Source organism: Xyrauchen texanus, chromosome 37, assembly GCF_025860055.1.
Source record: "Xyrauchen texanus isolate HMW12.3.18 chromosome 37, RBS_HiC_50CHRs, whole genome shotgun sequence".
Classification (NCBI taxonomy): Eukaryota; Metazoa; Chordata; class Actinopteri; order Cypriniformes; family Catostomidae; genus Xyrauchen; species Xyrauchen texanus.
Genome location: NC_068312.1, coordinates 7,894,185 through 7,913,914, shown reverse-complemented (window position 1 = coordinate 7,913,914; position 19,730 = coordinate 7,894,185). Strand labels below are relative to the sequence as shown.

The 19,730-nt window shown below is 40.6% G+C and overlaps 1 protein-coding gene across 1 annotated transcript in view; it reads right to left on the bottom strand.

Moving 5' to 3' along the window:
* frmd3 (FERM domain containing 3) overlaps window positions 1–16,650 on the bottom strand; it is a 100,287-nt gene extending 83,637 nt beyond the window's left edge. Inside the window, exon 1 of the mRNA XM_052108997.1 lies at window positions 16,448–16,650. Coding sequence (XP_051964957.1) covers window positions 16,448–16,552 — 105 coding nt within the window. The 5' untranslated portion in view covers window positions 16,553–16,650. The remainder of the gene's footprint in view (window positions 1–16,447) is intronic.
* Between the last annotated feature and the right edge of the window lie 3,080 nt (window positions 16,651–19,730).

The following is a 19,730-nucleotide window of genomic DNA, read 5'->3' as shown; positions in this document are numbered from 1 at the left end:
CCAGTGACGATTTCCAGGGCTGGACTGGCAATCTGGTTCCCGGTGGGACGACACACTTTGGGGCCAATCAGGGGCGGACTGGCCAGCGGGAGAACCAAGCGGCCTCGAAGCGTGCCGAATGAGCCACGATAAGCAAAAATTAGACACCGCGTTATGCAGAATGGACCACAAAATGGTGCCATGATATGCAGAAAAAGACAGCGAACCAAACCCCCCAACTTAGGCCAGTTGCCATGTAAAATTAATTGCCGATTTCTCTTCCTAATCCAGCCCTGATGATTTCTCAGGGCCAGCCTTCTCTGCTGGTGTAACATGCCTAAATATTTTTTCATCCTTTCATTCTCATTGATGTATTTTCATTCGCTTTCCACTCCTAATTCATCTACAAACGAATAGCAAAAAACAAAGTCATGCTCCTTAGCCAAAGCTAATTTAATTGATCAATTGTCACACATTATACATACATTTCTACATATACATGGTGAAATTATTTATTTTTCACATATCCCAGCTAAGCTGGGGTCAGAGTGCAGGGTCAGCCATGATACAGCACCCCTGGAGCAGATAGGTTCAAGGGCCTTGCTCAAGGGCCCAACAGTGGTGTCTTGGTGGTGTTGGGGCTTGAACCCCTGACCTTCTGATCAGTAACTCAGAACCCCAACCGCTGAGCCACCACTGCCCACAAGCTGCACATGAGTCTGAGCTCCACCCCGTCAGGCCTTCAGCATTTCCACAGAATCCCTCGACAATGCAGTGAATAGGCATTTAAAGTCAGACTGTCTGATTCATCAGCCAATCAGATTGTTTTATTTGTTCTTTTGGGTGTGGTCTTTAGGATATGTCCCAGTCCAGGTCTTCTAGCTGGCCTTGAGTGATGCAATCACGCTTTAAGTGATGTACGTAATTTGAAAGCGAAGAGCGCGAGATTTTGGTGATGAATCGGCTGTCAATGCCACATTACCATCAAGAAAGAGATCCTTAAGGATTTAAAAACCTGAGATCTTCTGCATGATTGAAGCTAATTGGTAAGTGCTTTTTGCATTGTTTTAGCAACATCAGGAGTTTTCTAAATGTAAATTAGGCTGCTTGAGCATTCAGTGTCGGATCAAATTTTGTGTACCCTGATGAAACAAAATTTATTGCAAGCCAAATTTAAATTGCAAATATTATTAGAGAGCTTTTTAAAATGTCAATTGGTATTATTAGTTGACTGCCATGTAATGTATGACGGGCATAAGGTGTCTTATTAATTGTGAAACTGTTTTCTTAATGGCATGAATCACACTGAAGGCCTAGACCAACAATGCAAGGGCCACGGCTGGTGTTACCTCATATTTATACCCCTGTGAAACAGGAAGTCACGGTTCAGCAATTTCATGTTCCTAGTCACCCAGGTGCACTAAACCTTTTTAAATATGTATGGGAATATACTTCAGATATATTTTACTCATAACAATTTATAAGGGTGCCAATAATTGAGGCCAACGTGTTTTGGAGAAAAAAAATAAAAAATGTAATAATGAGATATTTCCCCTCTATCAGTTTTTTTTTCACAGCCTTCTTTGCTCATATTTATCAAGGGTGCCAATATTTCAATGTCAGTAAAGCTGTGGCATGCTGGCATCTCAATAACCCTTACAAAAAATATACTGTGGCGGTTGTATGGTTTCATATGTTAATACCATGGTACTTTGATATAGAGGAGACTGGGGCTAGTTTATTGATTTAGCACACTTACAACAAGGCATGTTGTCCCACTATGTGGGGTAAGTTGTCACAATGGGAACTTAATTAATGGGAATTGATTAATTATCCTGTTTAACAATTTTTCAACCAAATTCAAACAATGCAGCACAAAATGATATTGTGCTATAAGGTACTCCAAAGAATATGTTCATATTACCATAGTACCATGCCCGAATACTACGGTAATTCCATGGTAGCTTATGATACATTTTTATGAGTGAAACTTAATTAAAACACAGCACACATAAAGGCACAATGATAAGGAATATTATTTAAAAAAATTATCTGGCATTAAATATTCATTTCTGCCGTTCCAGCTTGAAAAGACTCAGTGTTATATAAGAAATGTTCAGGCTTTAAACAGGAATTCATTAAACCCATCTCATATTTTACATCTCTATGAGAAACTCGAAGGTCTAAATTCTTCTGTAGATTTTGTAAGGCACTCAATTTAGTCTAGTATGGTTCTCACAAGAAATTTAAAAACAGCAGATGAGGACAGCATCAGTAGCACATGAGTGATGTCGCAGGCACACTGAAAAGCATGATCTGCTTTAATAATACATGACATATCTGTCCCTCAGACATTGAGAAATCTCTCGACATGCCCACGTCAGCAGTGAGCACTGACCCACACATAACACACACACACACACATCTCATTTACATTTACTCTCTTTTTAATGATGGGTTAATTATTCTAACACTATGTCTGCATTTTAAGCATTCTTTAATGTTGGAATGGTTTAACTATTCATTAACTATATCAATCAGGCTGCTGTTTCTGCAGTATAAGCCACATTAAGTGTACTAAATAAGTCAATTGTCTGTATGCATGGAAAACCTACAGTTTATGATATTGGCTGGGTTTGGAATGGCATTCCACAATACTACTCCTACTATTTCTGCTGTATATAGATATGGTAGAAATAGTAGCAAGGTAGTGTGCCATTCTGAACTCTGCTATGTGTCAAAATGTGCAGTACAACAGAGCATGCTGTATGGAATACTGTATCTTAGAGCTGCACTAAGATATTAATATTTTTTTTTTTAAATTCAAAACCCTGTCCTTGTCTTACCCCGATTTACTACGGAAATCCTACAATAATAATTTTTATATAGAGCTGTTGGGTCAGATTTGGTGTGAAAACGCAGGCATACGTCATTTGTCCTTGCACGTTTACATCATGTCTGAAAGCTCTGAAACAAGGTCCAGCTTGAAAGCGAATGCAACAGCTGTTCAGTGAGTTGCGGTTTCAGGACAGTCACAGCAGCGGTATGAAATCACTCTCCTAATGGATTTATAATTTTTTTTTACTTTATGGTGAAGCTGTATACCTGCTATAATGCTTGGATATGTTTTCTGGTAGGGCTGTTGAAGATTACATTGGTTGTAATGCTTTCATGAATCCAACATTACTCATGTGTACCAATTGCTGTGTGTTTATAAGTTTAGTTTTTGAAGTTACTGAAACATATTTACTAATATTCATGACTGAGTAAATGCAGAAGTTGGTGTCGCTTTGCATTGCCCTTTTATCAGATAGTCTGTTTAAACAGAGTGAACAAATTAAAATTGCATCTAAAAGCCACTAAATGTAAGGTAGATTCCCATGAATGTATGCTCATCTCAAGTTGTTTATAATGTACTGATTTCACAGCACAGTTATGTACTGTAACCATCTCTCTATTAACTTTACTTCCAAAGGAACGATTAAATAAACTGTTTATTATTGTATTTGTCATTTTGCATATTATTTTCATGTTTAATAAAGTATATTTCATCATTATTCAATCCTTATTTTGTGTTTTTATATAACAGTTTTATTGTTTGCAGTGCATAGACCTACATGTGTAGTATTAAGGTTCATTTGCATAGTCCACGGCTGTAGATTGTAATATAAAAATATGTCTTCAATTGAACTCAAATCAGCCATTTAACTAGTTTCACCTCTTAAAATTATATGTGTAGTACAATACAAACAAATTGTATTGTGTAGTGGATACAACACTTAAGTAATCATTAAAATATACTAAAATACTAAAATATGTAATTAAGAGTGTAGTTTATATTTTGGTTGTAAATGTTTAAATTAATAACATTATGTCAACATGAAAATAGCATGTCATGTTATATCAGGTCAATAGCTCAAAGTGATCACAAGCAAAGCAGGTAACCTCAAATCATGAGATTTATGTCCCCAGAATGTGTCTGTCAAGATTTAACTCAAAATAGCTCACAGATCGTTTATTCTATCATGCCTGTACACCAAATTAATGCTCTCCTCAATTCTTTGAGAGACCCATCTCTGTCCAGCGTCTCCACATGTACACGATGGATAAGCGGTTAATTGCGCCACCACCGAGATGTGAGCCATTGTACTCCCACCCCGGATTTGCACGTATGGCAATGGCCCAATATTTCAAAACATAATAAACTAAAATAAAATGCTAAACGTCTTTCAGAAGGCATTTATCAGCATACTGATTATCAGATAAACATAATTATCAGATAAACGTTGATTTAATCTAAATTTAAGAATAATCCTTGTTGGTGAAATTTTGTTTTATTTACATTAATTTGCTGAACACATGCTAAAAATCAGTACTGACTGTATAAGAAAACCGTAATTTCTGTGAAGAGCCTCTGTAAATGAGTGCATATTATCGAGAGAGGACTCTAATGGCTTTACCTCACCCATGCCATGCGTTTTTAGAATTTAAAAAAATAATAATAATTTATTGGTTTTGATTAACGTCATGGTTACTGTTGTAACCTCCATTCCTGGAGGGAAGGAACGAGAGACATTGTGTCGAATGAAGTGACACAAAGGGTCTTCATGGGACGCCAAACGTACCTCTGAACTAGGGTTGGGCGATGTCCCCTAAATTGGCAGTTGATGATGTTGACAGTAAAACATCGCGATGGACGATGATATCGTCAGTGGGGTGGGGCGGGGCGGGGGGGGGATTATATAATTTCATATAATTTTCAAAACTTATATGAAAAATTATAATTTCGTTATTTTACTAACCCAACTAATGACTCGTCGGCGCTTTATCAGGTTGCACGACACGTGAAGCATTTTTTTTTTTTTAGCTTTCACTTAAGAAGAGTTGTGCACTTTTTATTTTAATATATCTCTTTACATAAATACTATTTTCCACTTAAAAATTATAATTTCGTTCTTTTACTCACTGATGAGCATTTTTCGCCATCCGTTGCGGAGCTATTCGATTTTGTATTGAACGTTTATTATTTTTTAAACGTTCATTTGTGTAGTTCATATGACCACTTTACAATATTTCAATAACATAATTTATTTTGTAGCCTGTGCTGAAGTTAATTGTGCTGCTAATTATAAGTGAAATGTTAATGCTGAGTATCGGTCTGAGTGTTGTTCCCTTTTTCTTGTTCTTTATTTGTTGTTCTTCTATGTTTTAATAAATGTGTGTTATTCATATTCACCTTGTTTCTTTCATTTGATTTGACATTGTGGATTTATGGCCAAGGAAATTTTTCTTTAAAAGTATTAACCAGACAAAAGTTATTTGACGTTCGCTGGTCTGGGTTTATCTTAAACTGCCGCTTCAGTGTATACAAGAGCTATGTGACAATGAGCAAGATTTTCTGAGACACTACAACTACTAATAATTAATTAATAAAGGCTATTTTCTTGTAGCCTACAACATAAAATATTTTAATCTAAATGTACAGTGTAAGACAAGAAAAAAAAAAGACAAGAAGCTAACAATGTCAAGATCAATACTTGGGTAGCCTGCCTGACTAACACGTCACGTCTCTGGCATATACTACAGTATTTAAAATAGCATATATGCATTAGTTATATTCTCAATTTAATTTACAGAGCAATCCCTGCAAAGTTTTTAGGTTAACTATAGAAGAGACTAGGATTAGAGAGTCACACTAGCAAGACTCGCAAAAGGGGGCGTGGCATCACGATGGTGGCTCTACATTGTGATGTTGGTCAGCCATCACGATGGACGATGATATCGTCCATTGGCACAACCCTACTCTGAACCTGAGAAAAGGCCAATGTCAAGTTGGGAGACACAATTTGCATGCCCCGCCCCGGACATACGGGTATAAAGGGAAGCGGGGCAGCGAGTGCCAGTCAGGATTTTGCACTGAGGAGCCGAAAATAAGGTATGGCCGTTTACAGTGGTAGGTCTAGTGCTGTGGCAGGAGGGACACAACGGGGAACGGAGGTTACAACAGTAACCATGATGTTCCCCTTCTGTCACTCACTCGACGTTATGTCGAATGAAGTGACACAAGGGGTCCCATATAAAAACGCCACGCACTGACCGTGTTACGTGAACTGCCGAGACAGGTGTAAGCAGGCTACTGCGTGCTAGAGGAAACTGTGTCGGCTGCACGTAGCCCTCCCCAATGCCCCTTAAGAGGAGTCACATACAGACCTTAGGTTCCCCGCACCCCTGAGGGGGGGAACAGGTGCTACATGACTAGCATGGGAGCAAGCCCGGCAGCCGTGCCTTTTCTCTCACAATGTCTCTTACATAGAATGAAAATGAAACATGGATTCTCCTCCCGGCCCTCAACCGGGGGACGGAGTGGTCTTGGTACCAGCTCCGGAGCGAACGTTTGACTGCCTGGGTCGCCCATCTCAGGAGCACTTCGGAGCTTTCCTGGTACTGGAGACAGGGGGGGCATACGCCGCCAGCGAGGTGCTCGATGCTAGGGCTGAGAGCTGGGCCCGGGTTGAGGCAGAGCTACCTGTTTTTTAGCCGCAGGGGGACGCCCTCAGCAATTTGCTTCTTCACCGCCGAAAACTGCTGGGCGAAGTCGTCGATGGTGTCGCCGAAGAGGCAAAGCTGGGAGACAGGGCTGTTGAGAAAACGTGCCTTGTCAACGTTGCGCATCTCGACCATGTTCAGCCAGAGGTGACGCTCCTGGACCATGAGGGTGGCCATCGCCCGCCCGAGTGCCTGCGCTGTGACCTTCGTGGCTCTGAAAGTGAGGTCGGTGGCAGAGCGCAGTTCCTGCAGCACGTCAGGGTCGGGACTACCCAGGTGCAGATCTTTGAGTGCCTTGGCTTGGTGAAATTGCAGGAGAGCCATGGCATGCAGGTCGGAGGCAGCCTGTCCGGTGGCGCTGTAGACTTTTGAGGTCAGTGATGACATCATTCTACAGGCTCTGGAAGGGAGTGCCAGGTGGCGGTGTTCTCGGGACACAAGTAGATCGCAACCGCTCTGTCCACCTGGGGGACCTCCTTGTACCAGTTGGCCGCCCCGCCATCAGAGTAGTAAGAGCGGACGAGCGGAGGGGTCGGTTCCGGGCAGTAAAAGGTACCCTCCACGACCGTGTCAGCTCGTCATGCACTTCCACGAAGAACGGAACCGGGAGGGCGCCCTGACCAAGGCAAATGTTGGAACAATAAGCGCTCTAGACAAAGAGGACTTTGGAAGTGATGGACACCACAAAGTGTTTATGATGACCAACCTGCTGCAAAGTATATGTCCTGTAAGGACACACCATTTGTCTATGACCATGAAGAGGTCATGCCTCAAGTTGAATGCGCTTTCACACCCATGAGGCATCTCACACCCAGTGCAAGCAAGGGAACTCGCATCAACAATCCAGTGAGAGAACCTTTGCTTGGAGATGTGCATCATAACAAACAAAGAGCGGTTTCAACAGCCTAAACTGGCAGGTGTGCTTCCCATACATGTGTAATGCCTGCACAGGGCATAACAAATGCATCGAATGCTCCTCATCTGAATTAAACGTTGGGGGAAAGAAGGCTTGTAGGCGGACCACCTGAGCCCTGCAAGGCGTGGATAGAACTTTAGGCACATAGCCTTTCTGGGTTGATGGTGGCTTTTGAAAGACCCCAGCCCAAATACCAGGCATGAGTAGTCAACCGACAGCACCTGCATATCATCCACCAATTTAACTGAGGCCAGAGCCAATACGAAAGCATTCTTAGAGAAAGCACACGCAACTCAACAAACTCTAATGGTTCGAACAGGGGGCTCGTGAGTGCCTTTAGCACCAGGTTTAAATCCCAATCTAGGACTGTAGCAGGCCGAGAGGGTTTGGGCACCTTGTTCCCCTGAACTGAACTGAAAAATAGAACATATTTGCCCATGGAGCAGCCAGCCTCCGGGGCATGGCATGCCAACATAGTTGCTACCAATGTGTCGATGCGGTGAGATCCACATCCAGCTGCTCTTGGAGGAATGAAAGAATCTCAGCTAAGGAGCAGTTCACGGAGTCTTCACCACGTGAAGAGCACCAATTTTTAAACACACACCACTTAGCACAAATAGGCGTCTCGCAGACAGTGTTGTAGCTTGCAGAATGACATTCACCTCAGCAGGGCACAACATTTATGTAAGCTGCCACTGTCATGTTGTCTGATCGAATCAGAACATGGTGATTCGCTACCTCAGAATGCAAAGCATCCAAGGCTAAGAGATAGCTAGTATTTCCAGAATACTGAAGTGCTAGGTGCCAAAGGCTGGGCGCCTGCCGCACAGTGCACCTCAGCCTGCACTGAACACATCCATGATTTCCACCTTTTGCCAGAAGACCGGACACAGCATGATGCTATTAAAAGTTTGGAGCTGTCCAAGGAGCTAGAGCAGCCAGACAGCTGTGAGTTATGACAATATCCTGCTGGCAGCATTGGAGAGATCTCATGTAAAAGACTAAACTGTGTGATAGAGGATGCTTTTTGCCCAATTTGTACAGCCTTGGCCTCAAAGTAGTAAATTCCCATGCTCGCACAACAGGGCCTCTGTTCGGGCTAATAATAGCCTATCATAGAGGTAGTTCAAAATGCACAAGGCACTCAGCTTCAACGGAGCGAGCACTGCATCGATACACTTTGGGAGTGTGGAGAGCCAAGGAAAGGAATTAATAAGTTGTTCCCTCAAATACGAATCTCAAAACAGCCTGAGACGAGGTGCAACTTGTACATGAAAGTACGCGTGTGTCCTTTAAATCTATTGCCGCACAAGGGCAGATGCACAGCAAGATCTGGTCCTTTGCGAGTGCACTATTCGAATGTCTCGCATCTAAAATGGGCTGAAGCCTACCGGCTTACTCCAGAATAGAAGACATCGGCTGTAGAATCTTTGTGTATGTCACAGTTCGGAGCAATCTCTATTGCGTTCTCTACTAGGAGATTGTGAGTTCCTGCATCCCTCAGATCCTTGAGCGGAGCGTCCGGAGACACATGTCATCGCATTGAGAGCAGACTGTCTCTATGAGAGCCACTTTGGAGTGGTCTCACTGAAGCTCGGTTTTGTTCAACAGCGAGCGTCTGAAGCCAAGAACCCATTCACAGAGAAGCGTCTTTGATGGCAAAGCAAAGAGAATCTTCACCGGAACACTGCAGGGGAGGGGTGAGTCTTCTCATTGCATGCACTGAGTGGTACAGGCGATGAGTTGTCATGTCCGTGTCTGCTGAGAAGTTCCAGTCTGCTGAAGAAGTGTATCTTGATGGCAAAGCAAGGACAGCTTTCAAGTCGAGAGATGATTTTGCTTTCTTGAAGGAAGAAAATTATGAAAAAATGGTGTTTGCACAACTGCTTCTATAGGCCAACTCAAACACCATTGCCAATCTCAGGATTGGCGTTATTGTACATGGGTTTCAACTAAGTCGTCAGAAGGAATTCCCCATAGCGATTCTCGCAATGTCGAGTGAACAGAATCAAAAAGGAACTGTGGAGACCTTGTTCACACTCTGGGTTTTAGAACACAGAAGTAAACGATTGCAGGGTAAACTTCGACAGTGGTTAATGGGAGTGAATGGGAGACCACAGCAAATAATATTTTCATTTACTCATTTGTGGCTAGAGTAAAAAGAAAAATTGACTATTACATACTCTCCAGAAGAAAAAAATTGAGAGCGGTGGATTAAGACATTCTGATGGGAGAATATGCCAAATTTACTGTCACTCTCTCAGCAGCTGTAAACGTAACCCCCTCACATCTGTGGTAATTCCTTTTTATAAACTAATTCTACGGCAATATAACACAAAGCATAATTATATAAACTTACACTCAATAAAAAAAATAATTATCAAATAAAAAAAGTTTGCTAGATTTACGCTTCTAACTAAGGAGTAAGCATGTCATCACAGTCTGTGAAAAAGGTCTATTGTGCCACTGTTTAATTTGACAGCCAGAGGAACAAACAATGCTGCTCTTTTGCTCGGTTTTTGGTCTCGAAATTATCTTTGGAGGGTGGGGTTTTGGAATGAGTGGGTGTGGCTAATTCAATGTCTCAGTCACGGGAAAGCTACAGAAAGCTAAAATGGCTTACAGTAGTTTTAAGTATCAAACTCAAGGTATGTACCTCTGTCTTTCATGGCTCAATAATGATAATTTTAACATGATTGGCCAGTTTTTATGATGTAAAAACATCCCTAAATGAGAAAGTTGACCTACACTACAAACGACACAGCAGACATAACTCAGCATTTAAATCTTTTTGTAGCTGATAAAAAAGTAATAACATGAGTGCTTCTAACATGTAAAAGTGTAGTGATGGAGGTGCAGCCCTTGTCTATGAGGATGGTCATGAAATATGCAGCAGGAACCTATCGAGAACAAGAAGCCATTAAAGCTTTGTGGCATTCTAGATTATTCATAAGACCAAACAGAACACTCCCTCTTTTAGCTCAAGTTTATAAACATCACACTGGAAAGACCAACACTATCTGAAAAAAATTGGAGGGGAAGAATGGAGAGGGATAAAGTGATGTACAACTCTCTCTCTCTCTGTCCTCTAATACTTCCACTTCATCTGTACACTTCCTTCAACAGGTACAGATATAGGTACCGTAATTTCCGGACTATTGAGCGCACCTGAATATAAGCCGCACCCACTGAATTTTCAAAAAAATATTATTTTGAACATAAATAAGCCGCACCTGTCTATAAGCCGCAGGTGCCTACCGGTACATTGAAACAAATGAACTTTACACAGGCTTTAACAAAACACTGCTTGTAACAAAAATAAATAGGCTTTAACGAAACACGGCTTGTAACAAAAATAAATAGGCTTTAACGAAACACGGCTTGTAACAAAAATAAATAGGCTTTAACGAAACACGGCTTGTAACAAAAATAAATAGGCTTTAACGAAACACGGTGTGGCAGCGGGGGCGTGGTCAAGCGCCCGTCCGGGAGAGAAAAGCGGTAAGGGCGCTTACATCAAGTGCTGAAAACTGTCACACTGGTGCCAGGGTGACAGTTTTCCCAAGAAATACACGTGAAGCAGGGCACTTGACGTTCCAGGTAAGGCTTTTAATGGCCACAGCAATGTAAGTTTCTCAATTCTTGGACTTCTATGCGCCAACACTAGACTGACGTGTGTCTGTCTGTCTGTCACTTACTCACTCACACACACTCTCTCTGCTGCCTTTTTATGCTGCTCTGACCATGCTTACTGAAATTAGACACAGGTGTTAGACATTAGCACAGGTGTAAGCGCCCTTACCGCTTTTCTCTCCCGGACGGGCGCTTGACCACGCCCCCGCTGCCACACACGGCTTGTAACAAAAAAAAATAAAATTTGCAGTAAACAGTAGCCTAGCAAGAAAGTCATTGGTCACTATCTTCCTCCTCTTGTGCACATGAAACCTTTGAAGTCATCTCCATCGGTGTCGGAGTTGAATAGCCTCAGCTTTAGTTGTCTTTTTGCACTGAGTCAATTCATCACGCTGCTGTTTCCAACGTCTCCCGTGCAGCAGCTCTATTTACTTTTCCAACAGCCAGATCAATCGCATTCAACTTGAAAGCTGCATCATATGCATTTCTCGGTGTCTTGAGGGTGACAAAATGACTACCGTAATCAGAATGATGGGAAGTTTGAGCGCGCTCAATTTAATCTAAACAGTAAACAAAAAAGTTCTTTGACCTTAACCCGTTCGGCAATTTCATTGGTCTAATGAAAGCTTCATGCCGGCAAAAAACTGAGCACGTCACAGAATGTTTTTTTGTTTTTTTTTATAAAATTTGAAAGCGGGAAAAATCCATATATTAGCCGCATCGTTGTTTAAGCCGCGAGGTTCAAAGCGTGGGAAAAAAGTTGCGGCTTACAGTCCGGAAATTACGGTAAATGGACCAGAGTGAATCATCAGAGAATTATTCACCAACAGAAATGTTAAAAGTTCAGTAAAATGTTGTAGAAGCTTTTTTCAGTGATCCACGCACTGGTGTAAGCCTGGTTGGAAAGTTGGTAGGGACATATAGCAAGTATAATATTCAAAATGTTGGTATTAAGAAAATGTGTCTGTAATATAGGCTAAATAGCATAGTTACCTCATATAACAAGTCTAATTTCTTGTTTCTCTGCCCCATCATATTAAATATGAGGCTCATTTATGAAATTTTTTTTGAAAAGCAGAATCCTCCACTGGGTTGCACGCAAAACTCAGGACGTTTTTGACAGGTAATAATTTGTTCACAAAAAAAAAAAAAGTATGCTTATTTAAATCTAAAAGTTTCAAGGATTGGATGTAAAATACCAATGGAAATTACCCTGCATAATCTCAAGAAAATTATTTTTATAAAATCTTACAAACGACTATAATTGGTGCATCCTGAACAGCACTGATCAAATTGATGTGTTAAAATTGCCCAAATGTTGGTCAGGACATTTCCAATTTTCTGAAACTTGACAAGTATCCAAGATTAGCTTGACCTACCTAAAGCCAGTAATTTACAGTATATTTCTGGCAACAAGTTGCGGCTCCACTGCTCCAGGCGGCCGGCAGAGAGCCTCTCCTCCCCTCGCGGAGGTTGGCCATGCGTCCCCCGGTGGACAGCCACAGCTGCTCCTTTGGGTGGACGGCCGTGACGAGAACGCCACGCCAGTTTATCCCTCCTCCTTCCCAGATTTTGGCACCAATGTAACACAGTTCAGATGGGCAAGGAGGAGGCTAGAATTGGCTGAACAGTCAAAGTAATATTTAATGAAACAAAAAAAAAACAAACTGACACACGACAGCTGCATGTGGCTCTCTCTCTCTTGAACTGCAGCATCTGGCTCGGCCTTATTAGCTCGGCTGATTAGCCCCATTGGGAGTCAGCCATGCGCACTCACTTTTTAAAATCGTATCGGCGATCTTAGTGTTAAAAAAACATCGGAGAACGGTATCAGCCTCAAATTTCCTGATCGGTGCCCCACTACTCGCAATTGTGAGAAATAAAGTACAAATTGTGAGAAAAGCCTGTTAAGTTGCAATTACCAGATATAAATGTGCTTTTATTTGACTTTATATTTCAAAATTCCGAATGCAACCATTTGTGTTCTTCAACAATTTTTAATTGGCTGGGATAAAATGAAGAAAACGTTCTTAAATGCAAGTTCCAAGCCAAAGGGAACATTAACTACAATAAAGAAGACATCAATATGACTATTAACACTTCTGTCCCACAATGTAAATTTATATGGTTATTTTACAGTAATATTTTGTGATATGGTAGAAAATAGACAAGTCAGCATTGATTTCACAGTAAAATTCAGTAAATTGAAAACAGTATTTTATTGTAAGAAATTACTGTTAAATCTTGTAAAACCCTGGCACTATTATACAGTGTAAGTAGACAGTAGTACCATTATAAGTCAGCAATTTCCTATAATCACTGTCAATACGTGGTTTTCGCAAAAGGAAAGTGTGAAAATGGATGTTGTTTTCATTAAAGGGATTATTAAAGGGATGCTGCTAACACTAAAGGAAGCCAAAACCTACCAACCAACCATACTTTGGCGTTATACTTCACATATAATATAAGATGACTTGGTTCTGAGAGTGACCCTGAAAAAAACCTCAAATGCAATTCATCATCAGTTATCATCAAACAATTAAGCATGTTTGCATTACAGCTGAATGATGATAACAACATTTATGATGCTTTTAGAGATTCAGTTATATTAATATTAGCAAAACTTCAGGCAGATGTTCAATAGAGACGTTTTCATTGTTCCCAAGAATGCTTTAAGAGGAATCCTCCAACTGCAATATCAAGAGTGTTTCCCAGAAACCCTCAAATGTGTTCCCTCATCTGACTAGACCGGAAGATGGAGGGCATGATGGACTTTTGTCTCAAAATCTAGTGAGCTACCCACATAGACCAGAGGTTTTCAAACCTTTTGATGCCAAGGTCCCCAAATATGACGACCCACTTCCTAAAATATTACGGCAACTGTATATTTTCATGTAGAAAGGGCCATTAATAATGTATGACAAAAATAGTGTGTTATTATTAAGACAGCATGTTGATTGCAAAATTAAATTTTACATTTATAGCAGACACTTTTATCCAAAGCAACTTACAGAGCCCTTATTACAGGGACAATCCCCCCGGAGTAACCTGGAGTTAAGTGCCTTGCTCAAGGACACAATGGTGGTGGCTGTGGGGTTAGAACCAGCAACATTCTGCTTAACACTTTAGTGCTTTAACCCACTACACCACCACCACTCTATATAATAATTAGATTGGCTTTTATGTCGTAATTGTACTTAAGTCAAAAGAAATTAATAAAATATTATGTAGAACATATTCATGTATACTGTACATTTTCAATTCAATTGAAAATAATGTGTGGGCTACAAACCAGAATAAAACAGTAATGTTAAATTTGGTAAATGCTTTCCTTATTATCTACTTTTTTTTTTTTACTCTTTTTCTCTCTGAAATTGTCTGCTTACTCCCTACCACCCAGTTTGAAAACACCTGTCCTGGCATAAAATGCATGTTAAATGAATATTCCGGGTGTGACAAGGAGGAGGGCGATGGCTGGGCTGTAACAATGGATGCCCAGCGCTGAAACACCCCAATCAGCAGGAGAGGGATAAAGAGGATCCGGGTTCGAGAGAGAAAGAGACACATTGCCACTGTGTGTGTGTGTGTGTGTGTGTGTGTGTGTGTGTGTGTGTGCGTGTGCGCACTTATGTTTGTTTAAGTTCAGTTATGTAATTAAAGTAATGTTGACTGCTCTGCCAGTTCCTGCCTCCTCCTTGCCCATCCTTTACTCGTTACATTGGTGCTGAAACTTGGGAAGGAGGAGGGATGTGCCGTCATGGAATCCTCACCACTGACGTCTGCCAGGGCGAAGTCGCGACCATCCGCCAGGGACTGACGGAGAAACCGCTGCTGTCTGCCAGGGGAGGAGCATTATTCAGATGAATAAGTGAGGCACTTACAATGGAAGTGAATGGGGCCAATTTTTGGAGGGTTTAAAGGCAGAAATGTGAAGCTTATTTTATAAAAGCACTTTAATTCTTCTGTTAAAACTGGTGTGTCATTTGAGCTGTTAAGTTATTTAAATAGACATTTCTAGTCATTTTAAGGTTTGCCGACATTACATCGTCATGGTAACGAAGTGGTACAATTAGCTATAACTTTACACAGATGAGGTCAGTAAGTGATTTTATCACACTAAAATCATATTTACATGCATATTTTGTCATGCAGCTATACTTTTGAAACAGTGAGTATATTAATGTTTAAAAATTGGCCCCTATTCACTTCCATTGTACTGTAGGTGCATCACTGTAACCTTGATTTTTGATAAAGAAGGGGCAAGTCAAAATAATTTTTTGTGGTAATTAACATTATGCTACAAATGCTGTGGACTGAGCTTAACTTGTACTGAAATACTTTTTAAAATACTTTTTATATTCCTTTAAAACATGTGTTATGTAATGTTTCTATTGGATTTCTGAAGGTCTAAAAGATATGGCAATATCACAGGCTTGGTGACAAAAGCATTCAATTTCATAGCCACATTCAGTTTCAAGTGCTCTCTAAAATGCTGATGAAAAAAACAGTTCTTCTAATAGTAAGGTGGTGTCCATCAAGGACTTTTTCAGTAAACTTCCATCACTTTGGAAAGAAAGAGGAGAGGTCTAACATAAGGACATGCAACTTGTTCTCATACAATCTGCATTGCATCTAGAAGTGTTGTGCACATACAAAATGAGGATTTTTGGATTGTTTTGAGGCAAGTGTATTTTAAATGCAACTTTGGTAAAGTCTCAGTCTCTTAGTTAATTAAGTTGCACAATTATTGCAAGGTAAAAGTGTTCGTCTAAAACGCATCTTTACAAAATGTTAAGTTCAATAGGTAAACAACCCCCGGTTCCACTTGCAAAAATGACAAAATAAACACTAATAAGTTGTTAAAAAGTGTTTCCCCCTTTGGACAAGTATTATCTTGCATTGGGCACTAATAGAGAGCCGGACTCTGGTGCATCCTTAAAAAGATACAAGACGCCCCTGCCTGTATCAATAGCAGACATGATTTCTGTTCCAAAACCTCTACAATCACGACATTTAAATTATACAGTTATATTTCTGAGGAATAGCGAATACCAATCTTTCAATTTTCCACATTTCTCTCCTGTATGAATAAAATGCATTTAGGATACGAAGCTTACTAGCGTACTCAAGGGCGTAACTGTTTGAACGGACAATCCAATGACGAGAAATATGTGACAACATGACGAAATCGTCATCACTCCCTAGGCGTCAGCCACCTAAACATGCGCAAACATGCAGCCAAAAAGCGCTTTCGACTGTCAGTTTAGCTCTTGAAATAAGCATTATGTCCATATCCATGTTTACAATCGCAGTAAAGAGCATCGCATCACTGAGCGCGCGAATGCTGGAGCACACGCGCTCGCTCGCCCCTACCTGGATGCTGCACGAGATTTCCGAGTCGTCCAGCAGCCGAACCGTGCACTGGACCTCCTGCGCCAGGGACGAGATGCTTGGGCTCCGGAACCGAAGCATTTTCATGGCTCTTGGTTCCGCATAGCAAATGTGCCTTTTGTATCAGGGAAAGGACGTTGTGTCGGTTACGCGTCGTCGGAAGGAGAGATGACCGCGTTACATGACCGAGAGAACGAACCCCGTTTTCATTCACTCCGCCCTCCCTCCCGAGCGCGCGCATCACTTCATCAGTTCAATCACATCAGCAACATCAGCGCTTCACCTGTAATTCAATCAAATCAGCAACATCAGCGCTTCACCTGTAATTCAATCAAATCAGCAACATCAGCGCTTCACCTGTAATAAACAACTACACCCAGTGTGTTGCCATGACAACGAGAGTACCTCGCGGTAACAATAGTTATCAAGCAGTTAGCTCTCAGAATGTTTCTGGCATGTTTTTTTCTTTTTTACATTAACTGTGTGGTACTTGTGCATTTGCATAACGACGGGATTTACTGTTACACTTTACTAAAGAATGAATCCAAAATACAATAATTACTCCAGTTACTGTTGTTGATATACTGCTGTTAACCCATAATATTTATTATTATTATTATTATTATTATTGGATGAATTATAGTGATTTTACAATAATTGGTATTTTGGAAAATGGTTACTACAACATTTCTGAAAGAGAAATATTGTCACCATGATATTTGTTTTTATTCTTGAACATTTACAAAATTAATAACATTACAAGACAAATCAATATCATATTGTAAGGGTAGTCATATTTTCTGAGCTCGCACATTGTGTTGCCACAAGTTACTTTCCATTAAATAAAAACATTTACAAACCTAGTTCCAAAAAGTTGGGACTGTATGGAAAATGCTAATTAAAACCTAAAGGAGTGATTTGTAAATTCTATTTTAAGATTGTTGTCTGGGCAATGGCGTCAGGAGGCAGTGAACTGTCAACGTGAGTATTTTTATTACACTTCAGCGTCATTCATAAAACTTAAACAAAAAAAGGCACTCAGTGGTGAAGTAGTCACACACACAAATGAGTAAAGGCTTCTTATCGAGCACACACAGGTACCTACACTCACTCACAGTGGCGGTTCTACATTGAATTGCACCCTGGGCGAGACCACCTTTGCTTTCCTTGATGCAAAATCATCAATGATGTCATCGTATGAAATCTGCTCCCCTATTGAGTGATTGATACTGATGACGGCAAGGCCAGTGAGCCGTTCCTGGGACATGGTTGATCTCAGGTATGACTTGATCAACTTTAGTTTTGAAAAGCTCCTCTCTGCTTGAGCCACAGAGACTGGCAGAGTAAGTGCAATCCTGATAGCAGTCCAAAAATTGGGGTAGATCTCCAATAGATCCTTATCATGCATAAAAGTGATAAGCACAAGGAGGCTCATGGTCTTTGATGGCAGTTCAGGGAAGTTCTTAATTTCCTTAAAAAAGAATAAAGAAAAATATTCATGACACAGATATAATGGCTTCATGACAGCCAATGTCAAAACCAACATGGCAGTTTAATGTAATGGTAACTCATAAAGCTAAGTAGTTTCTTAAGTTTAATAATTCATCTGCTATGTCATGTTTTTTATGACATATTTATGAGAGGTTATGATGTCTTGGTAATGTCAAGTTGTCAACAAAGGCATCTCAAACAAATAATGTCATATTTGCATTAAAAATGTCATTATTTAGTGAGTGAAACTTAATTACAGTTGTCATAAACATGCATAAAAACCTCCTTCATATTCATGGCATGTGTCATGTAGCAAATAAGTAGTAAATAAATAGCAAATGTCGTCTCTTTGAAACTACCTACAGATTTTAAAAAAATTCCGTTGGCTAATTCCCTGTAATTCTAACGTAACCCAACTGATGGAAATAAATAATAACTGAACTTGTAACAGTTTGGTTGCAAAGCACAATATTATGGTGAAATTAGATCTCGTGTTTGTTGACTTAAAACCGAATTATTGTTGTATAAGCATAGTAAGCATCATAGCAAATAGGCTAACAAACATAAGAGTTACCAACAATTAACATTAGCCCTTCATTCTTGACAACATGGATACCGTAATCATATCACAGAGAGAACATAGTTGCATACCTTTATCTTTTGCTCGTTTCTCCTCTTCTTCATTTCTTTTTTTCCTAAATTGTGCACCTGATGGCTTTGACCTTTTCCTATACATCCCTGTTTATTTGGCACTCGACAATCAACAGATTTCCCATCCCCCGCCCCCCAACACTGTCACTCACTCACCACGTTACGAGTCACGGCCAGAAGTCAAGACTAAACCAATTCACCTTGGTGTGGTGACCACATAATCGTTTTGTATTACTTATTTTTATTAGCCATTTCACACAGAAAAACAAAAATGTGCAGGAACCATAGGCCTGTATTTATAATATTATGAATAAAATGTGCGTTATTTGGAAGAAAGTCGAGTGTGACTGACTTTAGCCCACTAATTTCATTAGAGTATTGCTCTGTTATACAGTGGACCCCCCCCCCCCCAGTCAGTCACCCAGAGGTGAACTATCCCCTGCCTGCTGCGCCCCCCCTTCCCTTTCCCCTTCTCACACACGGCACCTTCTCAGCACGCAGGGGCGCCAATTTGCCAATGCCCCACACGGTGAAATGATAGATAATAGAAAACCTCTATGTAGAAAACCGCTTCGCGGCGCAGAGGATTTTTTTTTTTTTGTAACTGCTCGTGCCGCCCCCCATGTGACATGAAAAAATGCCGCCCCGGGCGAATGCCCGGTTCGCCCGTGCCTAAAACCGCTACTGAGTGAGCATATCTGCAATATATTGAGATCCTAGCCCATTGAGTGATTTATATACCAGTAATAATACTTTAAAATCAATCCTAAATGTAACTGGGAGCCAGTGTAAAGACCTGAGGACTGGTGTGATGTGTTCATATTTTCTGGTTCTGCTCAGAATCCTGGCAGCAGCGTTCTGTATAAGCTGCAACTGTCTTATGGTCTTTTTGGGAAGGCCAGTGAGGAGTCCATTACAATAATCCACCCTGCTGGTGATGAAAGCATGCACAAGTTTCTCTAGGTCTTGACTGGAAACAAAGCATATAATTCTTGCAATATTTTTCAGATGATAGTATGCTGATTTAGTTATTGCTTTAACATGACTACTGAAACTAAGATCTGACTCTAGAGACACTCCAAGATTCCTGACTTGATTTTTAGTTGTTTGACCCCTAGCATCA